Source organism: Bacillus rossius, chromosome 1, assembly GCF_032445375.1.
Source record: "Bacillus rossius redtenbacheri isolate Brsri chromosome 1, Brsri_v3, whole genome shotgun sequence".
NCBI classification, from domain to species: Eukaryota; Metazoa; Arthropoda; class Insecta; order Phasmatodea; family Bacillidae; genus Bacillus; species Bacillus rossius.
In genome coordinates this window covers 171,334,425-171,351,107 of record NC_086330.1, presented here as the reverse complement: position 1 = coordinate 171,351,107, position 16,683 = coordinate 171,334,425, and the positions used below count along the sequence as shown (strand labels likewise).

Genomic DNA, 16,683 nt, shown 5'->3' with positions numbered 1-16,683 from the left:
AATAAAAGTATGTTGCTGTCAAAAAAAAAGACAAAATTTTATTTACTAAAATTTTTCAACGTATGGAACATCCACTTCTTGACTTCTTGTGGACACCGAAACCATTCTCATTGCTTTGGTTGTTACAAAACACCAAATTTCAAAACCCGGGATTACCATTTGAATCGAATAATCCCACAACAATATCTTAAGTTCCACTGCTTTCTCATGCAATTTGAAAAAAAAACTTTGCGAGGATGTATAATTTTTGGAGATTTCAGAATATTTTTAATATTGCTGACTAAATCAATCAACATATTTGTAGTTACGATTATCTATACGTGAGAAAATCTTCTCTAAAAAAAAAAGGAGTATTTTTTTTTTGCTATCACTTGAATACTTTAAAAACAAATTTATTTACTATTTATGTAGGTAACTGACTAAACTAAGCCCAATTTTACTTTATAGTTTCGATTAGCTTAATATACGAAAACTCTTCTCACCTTGAAAAACAAAACGAAGACAAGATTTTTCATTTAACTTCGTGTAAATTTATTAATTTAACAAACGTGTGTATTTTCATGTAACCTCCCTTTTACCTTCAACACATAAAAAAAATAAGATATTCGAACGCGTATTGCTCGGGCGTCTGACACTGGGTCAATGAGTCTTAGAGTTCTCTAGTTGCTGCAGCCGCCGCAGATCGACGCCGCGGCGCCACTTGCAGCTGTCCCTCGCCGTCGTAATTAGTTCCTCCGCTCCGGCAGGCCGTGACGTCAGCGCCTAAATTACCCACGCAAGCGTTGACCCAGCGCGGTGGAACCGAACCCTTCCTTCAACGTAACGAGGTGGCGCAGTGGTAACGCACTGTTCCCCGCATTCCCCAATTTGGCGGTCCTGAATTCCATTTATTTGCGTGGGTTACGAAAAATACTTTTTGGTTTCCTTAGCATAAAACATGGCAGATTTCTTCCCCGTTACCCATAATTCGGTAAGTGTTTATTTCGGTTTTCATTGTTTCATTGTCCAGTACAACTTTTAAAAATAAGCACATTAATATTTGAGTTTATTTGAACAAACTTACTCTTTAATATGAAAAAAAAATTCCTGACGTTGTTTCGAATGTTACTTTTACTGAAGAAATTAATTTTTAGTTGTTTCTCCATAATAAATTATTTTTTAAACACATTATATTTGGTATATTTTTATAACAATTAAATATAAATTTCTGAATTACCATAAATCTATCATATTTTCTTTGTAGTTAAATTTGAAAATTTATTTATTTTTTCAAAAAATCTCCCATTTTGCTCATTGACAACACAATTTCAAGATTACAAATATTCTTCTACATTATTTATGTTATCATTCATAAAACTTCAAATTTATAACAACTTTTTATAAATTTTATTCAGTAAATTATGTAAAATTATATTATTTTATTTCACATAAAAAATATTATACCAACAAATTTATTTGTTTAAGGGAAAAAATTCAGGATTACGTAACTACGAATATTTCTTGATGATTTTAAGTTCAATCATTAATATACCAAGAGACACGATGACACCAGACAACAGGATGGTGAATGCTGGCACAACATTTGCTAGTTCTACGCTGAACAATTCACTTTCCGGCAAGCAGGTTGGCTTCTTGGGAATCAGTTTGGACTTCATGTGTCCCAGCACACCACTCTCGCTCAGTCGAAGCAACCTGCGAACAATCGCGTCAAACTTTACAATACCCAAGCTTTACTGGTCAAAATTTATACTACCACTTACCAGTAGGTTTGACACAGGTATTTCGTTATTCCTCTTGCTTTGTTCACTCTATGCCCATTAGGTTAATCGGAGTTACATTATAAATCCAAATATGAGTGAGTGTCGTTTCGGGAGGGTTGCAATGTGAGGTAGTGTTCACAGTGGTTATCCAGTCGTGTAAGTAAATGTCGTTCTATGAGTGTCCTTATGCGAATGTTACTCTATAGGCAGCCAACATTAGTGTGATTGCAGTGAGTTTTATATGATAACTATCTGAATTTCAGTGAGTAGGATGATGCTTTAGAATTGAAAAAAACACTGCATTATTAACCTAACATTAAAGTATTACTGTCAGTGTCTTCACGTGAGTGATCATCTGACTGAGAATATAATGACGTGAATAAGGGTTTTGTAATGAATGCCATGCTGTAGATATTCAAAAATTGCAAACGTACAATGTATGTAACTGTGTTATTGAATTTATAAATGTAGATGATTGAAAGCCAATACTTGACATACTTTGTGTGTGTGTTGTAATGAGTTATAGTAACATTTATTCATACTAAATATCTTACGTCGGTCAAGTGATCAGGATCGTAGACAGTATATGTATTAAGTTTTCTAATACATTCTCAAGTGTTTCCGCCAGTATGTATTAATAATGCCACATATGGTCTTTACTGTAATTAAAATTTAAGTGGCTACGCTGGTTGATTCGTCAGATCACTTTAGTAGTATACAAATGGGCATCCGGCGCCAGGCGCCAGGCGCTGGAGCTGAGTGTACGGCGGCCATCTTGGATTTGGAACGTTACGGAAGCCATCTTTGATGACCTTGACCTTGGCGGACATCTTGCATGAAATGACCTTTGACCTTAAAAATTAGCCAAATTTTAGCCAAAAATCGCCAAAGTTGCCAAAAATCGTCAAAATTTCCATTTTTTTGGACAAAATACCCGCCAAAAAAAATCTCAAAAAATTTCAAAATTCCAAAATTAGGATTTCAAAAAACCTCAAAAAACTTTTTGCCTTAGAAAGAACACAATGTCCTAAAAACGGCTTAAGTATCCATGTCTAAAGCCTCCGATTTCTAGGAATAATTATACTATGACCTCCATCTTGGATTATGACGTCACCTTTGCAATTTCCGTTACGGTCGCCATCTTAAAAAACCGTAATTTTTATGTTAGAAAATCGGGAAAATTTTTAAAATTTATGAAAAAAAATTAAATAATCGAATATAATAATAAAATGTGGTAAAAAATTATAATTTAAAAAATATTATATAAAATGTACACTTACGCCATGGAATTGGAGTCCCCGGTTCGAACCCGACGAGATCAAAAATTAAAAAAAACATGACGTCAAGTCATTCCTACACAGAAGCCGCCGGCAGACTGACCTCCCACAACTTAAGTCAAGGTATATATATATATCGTCAGCAGGTATCACGTCATGTCCGCAATTTGGGAATCTTTATTTATTATCCGATTTTAATCAAAAAAAGTTAAAAATTTATAAAATAAATAAATTTTTCATAAAATTTTTTTAAAAACCGTTGAATGTGTCATTACCACCGCCATATTGAAAATCCGTAATTTCAATGCTAGAAATCCCAAAAAAAAAATTAAAACTTGACAACTTCTAATGATTAGTTACGTAATCAATTTCGGTCCTGAATTCGATTCCCGACGAGAGTAAACCAGTAATTTCTTAATATATTTAAAAAATTCTCAATAAAAAGTAATAAAAACATCTTACATCACACCCCACATTTTGAATTATTTCATCTCCATATCAATTATAATTACAAATGCCATCTAAAAAATCTTTATTTACTATCCGATTTTAATGATTAAAGTTCAAATTTCTTCAAAAAATTAACTTATTAGATTTCCGATTGATTACATCGATTCCCATCCTTGGTTCGAAACCAGTAAGAGCAAATAATAAAAATAACGACAGATCCTACCTCCACGGAATCCGCCAAGACTGACCTCTCACCACCAATAACAAGGTATATATCGTCATCTGGTTTGACGTCAGGTTCGCCATCTTGCCTTTGTCTGCTGGAGACCGCCATCTTGTTTTCGTCTGCTAGAGTGTGCTGATGCTGTGTTAGTATGAATTTCTGATCACCATACCTTTGACCTCGACTGTTGGCATAGAACTTTGACCTTGACCTTGAACATAGAAAAATACCTTGAAATTTGACCTTGACCTTGAAATTTGACATTGGCCTTTAAAATTTGCCTTAACCTAAAAAATTAGACCTTGACCTTGAAATTAAACTTTGACCTTGAAATTTGACCTTTACATTGAAATTAGACCTCGACATTTGACTTTGACCTTGACGACCATCATGGATATGACATTTTGTGTTGAGTACATGCAACCAGTAGCTACCACCTGCTAGAGGAAATTGCCACCATCATGTTTTCGTCTGCTGGATGACACAATCTAGTGTGTGTACTCGTCTTATAGAGTGCATTACCATCATGCTAAATTTTATTCTAACCCACTAGAGTTCAGTAATCATTTATTATTACTGAGGTGTCCACCATCTGGATAGAGATTCGGGAAAAAATCCAAAATTCATCAAAACATTCACTCATTAAAGTAATGATTTATTCGAAACTTGGTTTCGATCCCTGGACGATAAAAAATTAATTTAATTTAACATCAATTTAGCATAATAATGACAGGTTAGAAAATAAAATTACACAAGTTTTTTTATAAAATACATTTTATTTCATATATTCTATTCTACTACATAAACACATGCGAAGGTTAGCAATCTTAAAAACATTTAGGTCTACATACCCGTGAAATGACTAATTCTTAGCTCCAATCGGTTTATACTAGACAGAGACCAGCCAGAATGTTTACTGACATAGTCCACCTATTCTTGACATTGTTTCTGGACACCATGTTTAACAGTCAGATTCACGACGTCAGAACTGTAAATTACTGCAGCCGATGACTTGTATGCACACTTCTTCACTTTGTCATCGAACATATATGACTTTCCATATATAGAGTCCAGCCACGTGTTATACTTTAAAGGAACGTTTGTTGCTACATCATAAGTAAACTGATTTATAGTACTCTGCCTGATACCTCTAAGGAAAATAAAAATTACTTTGGCTCCAAATGCTTCAAAAGCTCCAGAGCTCCAAAGCTCCAAAAGCTGTAAAGCTCCAAAGATCCAACAGCTCTAAAGCTCCAACAGCTCCAAAACTCCAACAGCTCCAAATCTCCAACAGCTCCAAAGCTCTAAATTCTCCAACAGCTCCAAAGCTCCAAAGCTCCAAAGCGTAATGTTCACGCAATTAACACGCAATGTACGCGCAATACACGGAATGAACACAAAAGTGCACACAGTACACAGCGTAAACCGAAGGAACACGCAATGTTCACGAAATCGACGCACAATACACACAATGAACACGCAATTCACGCAGTGTACACGCAATGACTACACAACGTTCACGTAGGTAAAGCATTTAATGAAAAGGAAGCACATTTGGGCGGAAATTCTACAAAACGGAAGCGCATTTAACGAAAAGGAGGTGCATTCTCACGTACATTCAACTCGGTAGGATGCGATCGCCAATGTTAATTTAGGATATAATGTCTCCAACAGTCTATGAATCCAACAATTTTTTTCCACAAATTCATTAGCTCCAATAGTCATTTGCTCCATTAGTCTATGAATCCAACAATCATTTGGCTACATCAGTCATTTGCTTCAACAGTCTCTGGCTCCAACAATCAATGACGTCAAAAGTATTTGACTCACAATAGTATTAGACCTAGCGCTATTTGACTACAAGACTAGGAGTCTACGAAAATACGAGACTACAGGACTGCACGTCTACATGAGTACTTGACTACGCAGCTACAAGTCTAAATGGCTCCAATTGCTGCATGTCTTAGGTAGAATTTTCTCTTTGAATCCAACTGCTCCAGCAGCATTATGTTAAAAGGTTACAAAGCTACTTTGTTACGCAGCTACAAGTCTACGAGGCTCCAAGGCATCAATACTACACGACTATGACTCATAAGGTTACGAGACTGCGAGTCTACAAGGTTACGTGACTACGAGCCATGAGGTTACGAACCTACCCGATTAAGCGTCTACAAGTTACGAGACTGCGAGGCTACAGGACTACGAAGCTACCAGAACATAAGGTTACGTGCTTGTGTGGTTACAGGACTACGAGACATCTAGGACACAAGATTATGTGGCTAAGAGACTACATGGCTCTTACTGACTACAGTAGCACCATTCAGTGGTGAGAGTTAATTTATCTCATGCAAAGTAGCCTGTTGTAAGTGGTCCCGATTATTTTCAACAGATGACGTCACGTGCTGCTCGCAGGTAAATAATAATTAGTTATTTTATGTGGGATGCGGGATGCTCACTAACGAAAGCAAAAGAAGGATGGCTTCGCTATACACCAAGGAGAAGGAAGTTCGTCCTTCCTGTTATTTTGTTTCTATTCCATGTGATAAAAATATTGCAAGTGCTGATTTAGTAGCAGATATTCACTAATTAAATGTAACCAGGAATAAAATTACATGACTCATTAAGTAAACAAGCCTTCATGCAGAGATCAGTTTCTCAGAAATTATTAATTACAAAAAGTTCTGGTTTGTGCTAGAACTCTGTCCTTGTTCAACAAATGAGAAGTTCACAAGCTGACAGAAGCAGTTTTTTAAATTTTTTTACTCTTTTTTTATTTTTAAATTTTTTATGTAATTTTTCTGATATCGAAGAAAATTTGTGACGATTTTCTCCGTGCGCTCTCGATTATTTTCGTCAATAATATGATGGTTTTCTACGTGTGCTTCTGATTATTCTCATCAATAATATTATGGTTTTCTCTGTTTGCTCCTTATTATTTCTGAGAAACTGATATCTGCATGAAGGCTTGTTTACTTAATGAGTCATGTAATTTTATTCCTGGTTACATTTAATTATACTGTTGGAGACATTATATCCTAAATTAACATTGGCGATCGCATCCTATCGAGTTGAATGTACGTGAGAATGCACCTCCTTTTCGTTAAATGCGCTTCCGTTTTGTAGAATTTCCGCCCAAATGTGCTTCCTTTTCATTAAATGCTTGACCTACGTGAACGTTGCGTAGTCATTGCGTGTACACTGCGTAAATTGCGTGTTCATTGTGTGTATTGTGCGTCAATTGCGTGAACATTGCGTGTTCCTTCCGTTTACGCTGTGTTATGTGTGTACTGTTGTGTTCATTCCGTGTATTGCGCGTGCATTGCGTGTCAATTGCGTGAACATTACGCGTTGGAGCTTTGGAGCTTTGGAGCTGTTGGAGAATTTAGAGCTTTGGAGCTGTTGGAGATTTGGAGCTGTTGGAGCATTGGAGCTGTTGGAGTTGTTGGAGATTTGGAGCTTTGGAGCTGTTCAAACATTTGTAGCTTTGGAACTGTTTGAGCATTTAGAGGTTTGGAGCTTTGGAGCTGTTGGAGCATTGGGAGCTTTGTATCTGTAGATCATTTGGAGCATTTGGAGCTGTTGGAGCTTTGGAGCTGTTGGAGAAATTGTAGCAGTTTAGCATTTGTAGCATTTGGAGCTGTTGAAGCTTTGGAGCTGTTGGAGCTATGGAGCTGTTAGAGCATTGGAGCTGTTTAAGCTATGGAGCTGTTGGAGCTTTGGAGCTTTGGAGATTTTGAAGCATACGAGCAAAAATAATTTTTATTTTCCTTGGAGGTATCAGGCAGAATATTATAAATCAGCTTACTGATAATGTTGCAACAAACGTTTCTTTAAGTATAACATGTGGCTGGACTCTATATATGGAAAGTCATATATGTTCGATGACAAAGTGAAGAAGTGTGCATACAAGTCATCGGCTGCAGTAATTTACAGTTCTGACGTCGTGAATCTGACTGTTAAACGTGGTGTCCAGAAACAATGTCAAGATGAGGTGGACTATGTCAGTAAACATTCTGGCTGGTCTCTGTCTAGTATAAACCGATTGGAGCTAAGAATTAGTCATTTCACGGGTATGTAGACCTAAATTTTTATAAGATTGCTAACCTTTGCAGGTGTTTCTGTAGTAGAATAGAAGATATGAAATAAAATGTATTTTCTAAAAGAAATTGTGCTGTTTTATTTTCTAACCTGTCATTATTATGCTAAATTGTTGTTAAATTTAATTAATTTTCTATCGTCCAGGGATCGAAACCAAGTTTCGTATCAATCATTACTTTAATGAGTGAATGTTTTGTTTAATTTTGGATTTTTTCCCGAATCTCTAGCTAAATATTTACACGATTCCAAGATGTTGCCCAAATATCCTGATGGCCGACAAGTCAGTAATAATAAATGATTACTGCACTTAGTGGGTTAGAATAAAATTTAGCATGATGGTAATGCACATTATAAGACGAGTACACACACAATATGGTGTCCTCCAGCAGACGAAAACAAGATGGTGGCAATATACTCTAGCATGTGGCAGCTACTGGTAGCATGTACTGAACACAAAATGTCGGATCCATGAGGGTCAAGGTCAAAGTCAAATTTCAAGGTGTAATTTCAAGTTCAAGGTCGAGGTCAAAGTTCAAGGGCAAGGTCAAAGTTCAAGGTCAAAGTCAAAGTTCTATGCCAACAGTCGAGGTCAAATGTATGATGAACAGAAAATCATACTAAAAAGGCATCAGCACACTTTTATCAGACGAAAACAAGATGGTGATCTCCAGCAGACGAAGGCAAGATGGCGTACATGACGTCATACCAGCTGACGATATATACTTTGTTATTGGTGGTGAGAGGTCAGTCTAGGCAGCTTCCGTGGAGGTAGGATCTGTCGTTTTTTTTATTTTTTGCTCCTACCGGTTTCGAAGCAAGGATGGGAATCGATCTAATCAATCATTATTCTAATTAGTTAATTTTTTGATAATTTTTGAACTTTTTTCATTAAAATCGGATAATAAATAAAGATTTTCAAGATAACATCCGTAACGATAATTATTACAGAGGTGAAATAATTCATAATGTCGGGTGGGGTCTAAGAATTTTTTTATTACTTTTTATTTAGAATTTTTTAAATATAGTAAAAAATTACTGGTTTACTCTCGTTGGGAATCGAACTGAGGACCGAAATCGATAACGTAACTAATCATTTGAAATACGCTATTTAAAAAACAAAATTGAATTTTTTCGGAATTTCTAGCATTGAAATTACGGATTTTCCAGATGGCGGACGTAATGAAACATTCAACGGTATTTTTAAAGATGTTTTACTAAAATTTATATAGTTTATAAATTTTAAAACTTTTTTCATTAAAATCTGATAATAATTAAAGATTTCCAAGATGGCATTTATGACGTCATACTCACTGACGATATGTGTATATATATATATATATATATATATATATATATATATATATATATATACACCTTGACGTAAGAGGTAGGAGGTCAGTCTGCCGGCGTCTTCCGTGTAGAAAGGACCTGAAATCATTTTTTTGTGTTTTGACCTCGTCGGGTTTGAACCGAGGACTCCAAGCTCCATGGCGTAAGTGTATTATTTTTGTATATTTTTTTAATTTTTTTACTAAGTTTTTATTTTTAATTTTAATTATTTTTTTTTAATTTTAAAATTTTTCCCGATTTTCTAACATAAAAATTACGATTTTCAAGACGCGGCCATAACGGAAATTGCAACGGTAACGTCATAATTCAAGATGGTGGTCATGGTATCCTTATTTCTAGAAAGGGCTTATCGGAGGTTTTAGACAAGGATGCTTAAGCAGTTTTTAGAACATATTGTTCTTTCTAAGGCAAAAAGTATTTTGAGGTTTTTTGAAATCCTAATTTTTGAATTGTGGAATTTTTTGAGAATTTTTTTAGCCAGTATTTTTTCCAAAAAAAATTAAAATTTTGGCGATTTTTGGTTTAATTTTGGATAATATTGGGTACTTTTGAAGGTCAAAGGTCAAGGTCATCCAAGATTCCCGCCAAGGTCATCAAAGATGGCCGCCTTGACGTCACAAATCCAAGATGGCCGCCGTAAACACTTCTCCAGCGCCTGGCGCCGGATGCCTATTTGTATACTACTCACTTGCCTCCCACTAAGGGTACACCGGTTTGATTTCTGGCAGGACGCTATTCGGGATTTTGACAATTGGGGAAACCTTGTGTTTTTCGTTAAGTATTCCTTTTTTCCCCCAACAAAAATTATTCCATCAATGCTCCATTATCATATCATTACCCCTCATTGACTTTAGTGAATTAGTTGTCAGCGAGACGTTAATTCAGTTTATTTAAATGGTTATCACTGTTGAAGGTCTTTAAAACGGCATTCTATTTGTATACTACGGCACAGCCTGAAATCCAACTTCTACCAAGCCTCTTGCGTTCAGATTTTATATTTTATACCACCTGAATTACCCAGAGTTGCCTGGGCTAAATCAACCTTGGGAGCTGATTTTCGAAAAACCTCGTTCCCAGTTGATGGCTATTTAATATATGGAACATCACTGCATTGTTTCACGTCTGTAGGAAATAAACTTGAAAGACGGGAATTATTCTATCTTTAACGACCCCGTAACCCGTCTTAGTAGTTGATTAGGATCTGAAAGTGTGTAGAGAATTAAATTATAAAATACTTTGTCAGGATACGCAGAACGAATTAACAATTTTCTTTAATTTTCAAATCTCTATGTCTACAGGTTTAGGTTATGCGTTGTCTGTGAGTCAGTCAGTCACAGTATTATTTTATATCTATATAATAGTGTTTTAAAAACCTATTTACCTATTTTCATCCCTTAGGGGTTGATTTCGCAAAATGGTTAAACTTTTGTTGAAATTTTGATATATTTATTAATCGTAATTTATATAATTTTGTACTTAATTAGATTCAGAAATATAAATATTTACCTTAAAAACATATTTACCCATTTTTAAACCCTTTATGGCTTTAAATTTGCAAAATGGTAAAACGTTTGTGGGTAATATTCGTATATTATTTATAAATAATGTCCAATATTTAAAAATATAGCTTCCATCTTATATAAAGCTAATATTGTTTTATTTTTTTTCAGGCTTGTTATTATTTATAATTCAAACAATAGAGAGACATAGTGTAGTTTTTAATATTTCTCATAAGTTTCTAAATTATATAATAATTTGTGAAGCTATACGGGTATGGGGGAGGCGTAGTTATTCATCTTGGTCTAGGGGGCGACGGTGTTCTGTACATAAAGTCACGATTTTGTGACTTTATAATTGTTTTCAGCCAGACACAAACACATGACTTTGAATTGTTTTTATATGCTCCTTTTGATAAGTTTACGTTAAAAAAATTATTTTTAAAATGTTTGAAATTCAACATAGTATGATAATTTTTTTTTTTTTACTTTTGGAGGAGCGCCGGTTCACAATTGCATTATCTTTTTTTTTAAAGCTAAACATTTATTGATTATTTTTGAAATTATAATTAAGGAAATAAACTGTGGCTGTTTGAAGCAGAAATTTTGAGGCAATGGATGTCAGTTTTCTAGATAGGAAATGTTTCGTTTTTTCTTAAGTGTCATACATGCGTCAAAGTTAAAGTCGAGGTCGAATAAAAAGATGGTGATCGTCAAGCTTGAAAATGTGCCTTCAATTAAGTACATTGTAGTAAGAACGTCAGCCACATATTCAGCCCCATCCACAGGGGTAAGTCTGCAAACCGCTTGTCATTTGTTTGTTACTGAAGTTATTTCCAAGTGAACGGACTTTTTTTTTCCACGCGAATGCGGCAGCACTGATGGGCAAAGTAGAAATAATAAAGGTGGAAGAAACTACAAAATAATTTATGTTCTTAAAAGCAATACTTCGTAGTTAGGGTCTGATTCAGGGACGGTACATAGCTCAAGCCCTCCTTCGGACACTAACTTACACAAGAGGAATTGATGTTTTCTGGAGAGAATAATGAGATAATGCTGATTTCTGAACACACGCTTTCCCTCCCATTATTTCATCGCAAATTTTTTATATCCTCTGAAGTTGGCAAGCACTCTTGTTTCAGATATTTTCACTACAGTTTTCCAGCACTCTGTTTCAGATATATCCACCATAGTTGGCAAGCACTCTGTTTCAGATATATCCAATACAGTTGGCAAGTACTCTTTTTCAGATATATCCTCTACAGTTGGCAAACACTTTTTTTTTCAGATATATCCTCTACAGTTGGCAAACACTCGGTTTCAGATATACTACTCACTACAGTTGGCAAGCACTCTATTTTCAGAAACTGCACTCACCCGCACATCAGCATCTCTTTCAACGGCGACTTGTGAGGGACCACGATGTACATGTCGAGTGATGGAAACACTTTTATTTCGGTCAGGCGACACTTCTCCTCACCGTGGTACTTCTCGTTGATGAGCTCGTAGAGAGGGATCGCTTCCGTGTGGAAAACGAAGTCCTCGCGCATCATCTTCGTCACTCCCTCCTCTCGAGTATAGTACACAGGTTTCTCTCCGTGGCGACCCAGCATTTTCTTATTGTACAGTTCTTTAACCAACGGGTTGCTGCTTAGCTGCAACACATATACTCGTCGATAACACATCAGCAAAACCATTATGGCTTTATTATTATTATTATACTTTCCATAATGTTAATCAAAATTTTAATGAGGTTAATATTAAAGCAATATTTATTTTTAAGTTAATATTTAAAAAAGACCTTCCAGGTATATACCCAAAAATGTATCTACGAAAGTGTGAATGTAAGTATGTATGCAATTATGAGCGTATACATGCATGCATTTGCATGTATGAGCGCGTGAATAAGTAAACGTTTGTATTTACGTGTTTCTTTACACAAATGTGTATATGTATTTTGTCTCTATAGGTGTTTAAGTAGGTTTATGTCTGTACATGACTGTAGGTAATTTTTTATGTATCTTAGTGTGTATGTCTCTATTTGTGCACATGTGTGTGTTCGCACGTTTGCATGTCTGTGTCCTTGGGGTTATATGATAATGTAGTAGGTGTGTTGCATTTTTATCTTTGTATGTATTTATCATTGAAAATTGTATTTTAATGATAAAGCGTTATTGTGTTTTAACCAATCTTCAAGACAATTCATTTCTGTTCGGAAAATATTTCAATAATAATATATATTAAATATTATTCCAATCTCATAAAAGTTAGTGTGAGTGTTATGAAAACTTATTATTTATTATTAATTTATAATAATATTATATTAAAAACATATTACGTCATAAATTTATATTTGATTCATTGCTGACTTTTGGTGATTTTACAAAGAATGAAATTTGTGTAATTAGTAAAATTGTTAGTCCATCAAATGTAAAAAAAATTGTTTTTTTTTTTCTTTAGAATACATATTTTAAAGGTTTCCTAAACATGTAGCAAAACATTTCCAGAACACCCCAATTTGTAAAATCGAATAAAAAACTTAGGTAAATAGTGTATCAGTTTTATTGAAAAATAACTTATTTTGTTTGTATAAATATTTTGATCCAGTTAATTATTAATTTATTTTTGATTATATGATATAAATAATAAATAATTGATATAATTGTTCAGCCAAAGTTTACCAAAATATTTTTTAATCCATTATATTTAGTAATAAATACTACGTAAAAAATTGCATTCAACAAAATTATCTAGAACGAATTTGAAATACATTTATTTTTATTTTTATTGAAAATGGTTCTTCTAAAGGATTATAAAAATGTTTTACAATGTTAAATATATAATTAATTTGATGCATATTAAAATATGGTAATGTATGTATAATTTTACACTTTAGAAAAGTGCCAGTGTTTGCAAAGCCAGTTTGACATAATATACAATATTAAAACTACCATCTTGATTATTAAATTTTTTTAAAACTGATTGGGGGGAGGGAAGCGAATAGGACAGGACCAATTATGAATTAAAATATCACTGTACATTTGACACATTTTTTGGAAACGTTTTCTCACTAAACCAGGTATTATATTATTTTAATTTTTACGTCTAACATGATTAAACTTAGAGACTTTTTGAGTGGCCCATATTGAACTGAATAAAATAAATTGATAGTACAAACTTATTTTTTCATAATTAGTAGGAAAAGTTTAAATTTTAATTTTTTCAGCATAGATAAAGAGAACCAAGTGGAATAAATGCCTGAAAAGTTTTATGTTTATAGGCAATGTTGGTGGCTACTGCGTGAAATGGTTTGAAAATCCTTCAGAAAATTTGATGTAAATTTTTTTGTTTTAAAATCATAAAAAATCTAATATTTTATAATGTAAAATTAAATATTTTTTTTCTGAAAGACATAAACCATATCATAAAGCAGTCAGTACAATTTCCTTTAAACATAAAAAAAATCCTATTTTATATTTAAATTTATTCTCCTTACCCACACTAAACAAAAACTTTGAAACTACTTCATTTGCAGCTAACTATGAAAAAAATAAACGATTAATATATATATCTTTTTCATTTTGTGAAAATTTAGCCAATCAAAAGGTCGGTAAGTTTAACCGTGTGGAACATAAATATACAATAATGACCTGTAACGGGATAAACACCCTTATCTGTAAAAAGCAAACTGAGCAACAGCCCACAGTATAACATCACTATTGAGATAACATATTTTCAAAGTTATCATGTGATCAGCCGTTTTTTGTTTACCGAGCGAGTTCGGTCATGCAGCAGGTCGTAAGCTCTACCACTGCTCGCTTGCTTTTCTTTTTAAAACGTTTTACCACCCCTACTCAAGAAGAATGCTATTGCAGTTACACTACCCTATTCTTTTCCATCACGGTGCTGTCAGAGGAAAACATTGAAGTCAAAACACGATCCATTTACGTTAATACACAATTCAAAACAAAATTTTAATAAGAAATCACACTCAAAAAAAGGAAGCACACTAAAAAAAGTAAGCACATTAAAAAAAGAAGCACATTTAACTAAAAGGACGTACATGTGCACGAACGTTCAAATCAGAGGGGACAATTTCTCGCCACTGGGATACGTTTACGCCACAGGGATACGATCTCATCAGTAGGTTAACATAATACAGGCTTGAACGCACATTTAACAAAAAGGATTTTTACGAGCATTCCACTCAGTAGGATAGAGTATTAATATACGGTAGGCTCCAACTGCTACAACTGTCTTTGGCTCCACCAGCTCCAGCGAAATTTGACTACAAGACTACAAGGCTACTGACTACGAAACTACAAGTTACGAGGTTTCAAGACCACGTGGATATAGGATCATGATGCTACAAAAATTTAAGGCTTCAGCTGTCTTTGGCTCCAACAGATGCAACGACATTTGGTTACATGGCTACAAGGCTACAAGTCCACGAAGCTACAGGACTACGAGGCTACAAGTATTCAAGGCTCCAACTGTCTTTGGCTCCAACAGCTCCAACGACATTTGGCTACAAGGCTACGAGGCTACAAGGCTATATATCTACAAGACTCTAACTGTCTACAATATTTTTATTCAGCAGCGAGAGTTAATTTGTCTCAAGTAAGAGAACTTGTTGCAAGTAGTCTCAATCATGCAACAGTTGACGTACATGCTATGGAGTACAGGCCTTCGCTCTTTCATGTGTCCGTAGAGGAAACTACTCGCATATCGACGAAGTATCGTCCATACTTAAATAAATGCGGTAAGCTGGCTATATACAATAATCACTGGTTTAACTGGCATGTGTGTACTATTAAAAAATAAATGAATTATTTTCATTTAAATAATATGTTTTATTTCTTGTAAACTGTTTTGTAACCAAGACTGAGATCTCGTAATACTGCTACCTCTTCGTTTATTGTGCTTCCGATTGTGCGTCCTTTTCTATGATTGTGCTTCCTTTTCGTTTATGGTGCTTCAAAATGTGCTTCCTTTTCGTTGATGTTGCTTCTAAATGTGCTTCCTTTTCGTTGATGTTGCTTCTAAATGTGCTTCCTTTTCGTTGATTGTGCGTATTTAAATCTGTAGTATCTCTGAATGTTTACTAATCCAAAACCTCTTTTGTCTTGACAAATCATTTTTCAGGGATTATTGGTCTTCTTGTAAGCGTAAAAAATGGTATGTGGTTTTAATTGAATAATTAGCTCACACCGAAGAAAGTCATGAGTTTTGGATAAGACTGGTCTACTATATGAGTAGGCCAGTTGCAAAGTAAGCCTTGTCCACAAAAATTGAAAAACGAGTTTATGGTGGTTTTGGGTGCAACTTTGTGGTAGGTATCAGTGACAGTTAAGAAACTGGAACAAAATAATTATTGTCCCTGTTTAAAAGCAGCACAAAATACCAGTACAGTTTCAAAATATGCCTTGTCCAAATTTGCTACTGTTACAAAACAGGTTATGTCCATCCCGAATACTGTAGCAAAATAGGTATTGTCCTTTAAAAATCTAGTGTTTTCAAATGCGTGGTGTCAAAACGGGTTTTGTCCATTTAACATTATTTAAACATTAGTACGTGCTGTGAGAGGTTTTATAAATCTACAAATGTTGTGTAAAATAAAAAGGCAAATTTTTATGAATATTGTCGTAAATATTAAAGTGTCGTAAAACTATTTCACTCATGTAGTTTTGTACTGGGTAGGCATAAAATAAAACGAGTTTTTAAAATATACCAAAGTGATAAATCTAACATCAACTTCAAACATTAATTGCTTACAGGAGTTGTATACTATATTAATTTATTATCACTTCAGCCATAGCATTAATATTTTTACTTAATTTTGGTTTCGTTTTGTTGAAGGTGCACCAAAAGAAAATCGCAGTGGTGATGTTAGATCCAAACAATTTGCCTTAAAAAAACAAGCTGTCAAAACATACATTCAATCACTACAACTACTAGAATCGCACTACTGTCGTGGCAAATCAAAACAGCAATATTTGCAGAGTTCTCTTACAATAAAGAAGCTTTGG

The 16,683-nt window shown here is 34.3% G+C and overlaps 1 protein-coding gene across 1 annotated transcript in view; it reads right to left on the bottom strand.

The window, feature by feature from the left end:
• Nucleotides 1-639: 639 nt before the first annotated feature.
• The window catches only part of LOC134539373 (ionotropic receptor 75a-like), a 29,062-nt gene continuing 13,018 nt past the window's right edge, over nucleotides 640-16,683 (bottom strand). Inside the window, exons 3-5 of the mRNA XM_063381404.1 lie at nucleotides 12,032-12,309; nucleotides 1,542-1,692; nucleotides 640-762 (exon numbers count right to left, since the gene is read on the bottom strand). Of these exons, the coding sequence (XP_063237474.1) occupies nucleotides 640-762; nucleotides 1,542-1,692; nucleotides 12,032-12,309 (552 nt within the window). The remainder of the gene's footprint in view (nucleotides 763-1,541; nucleotides 1,693-12,031; nucleotides 12,310-16,683) is intronic.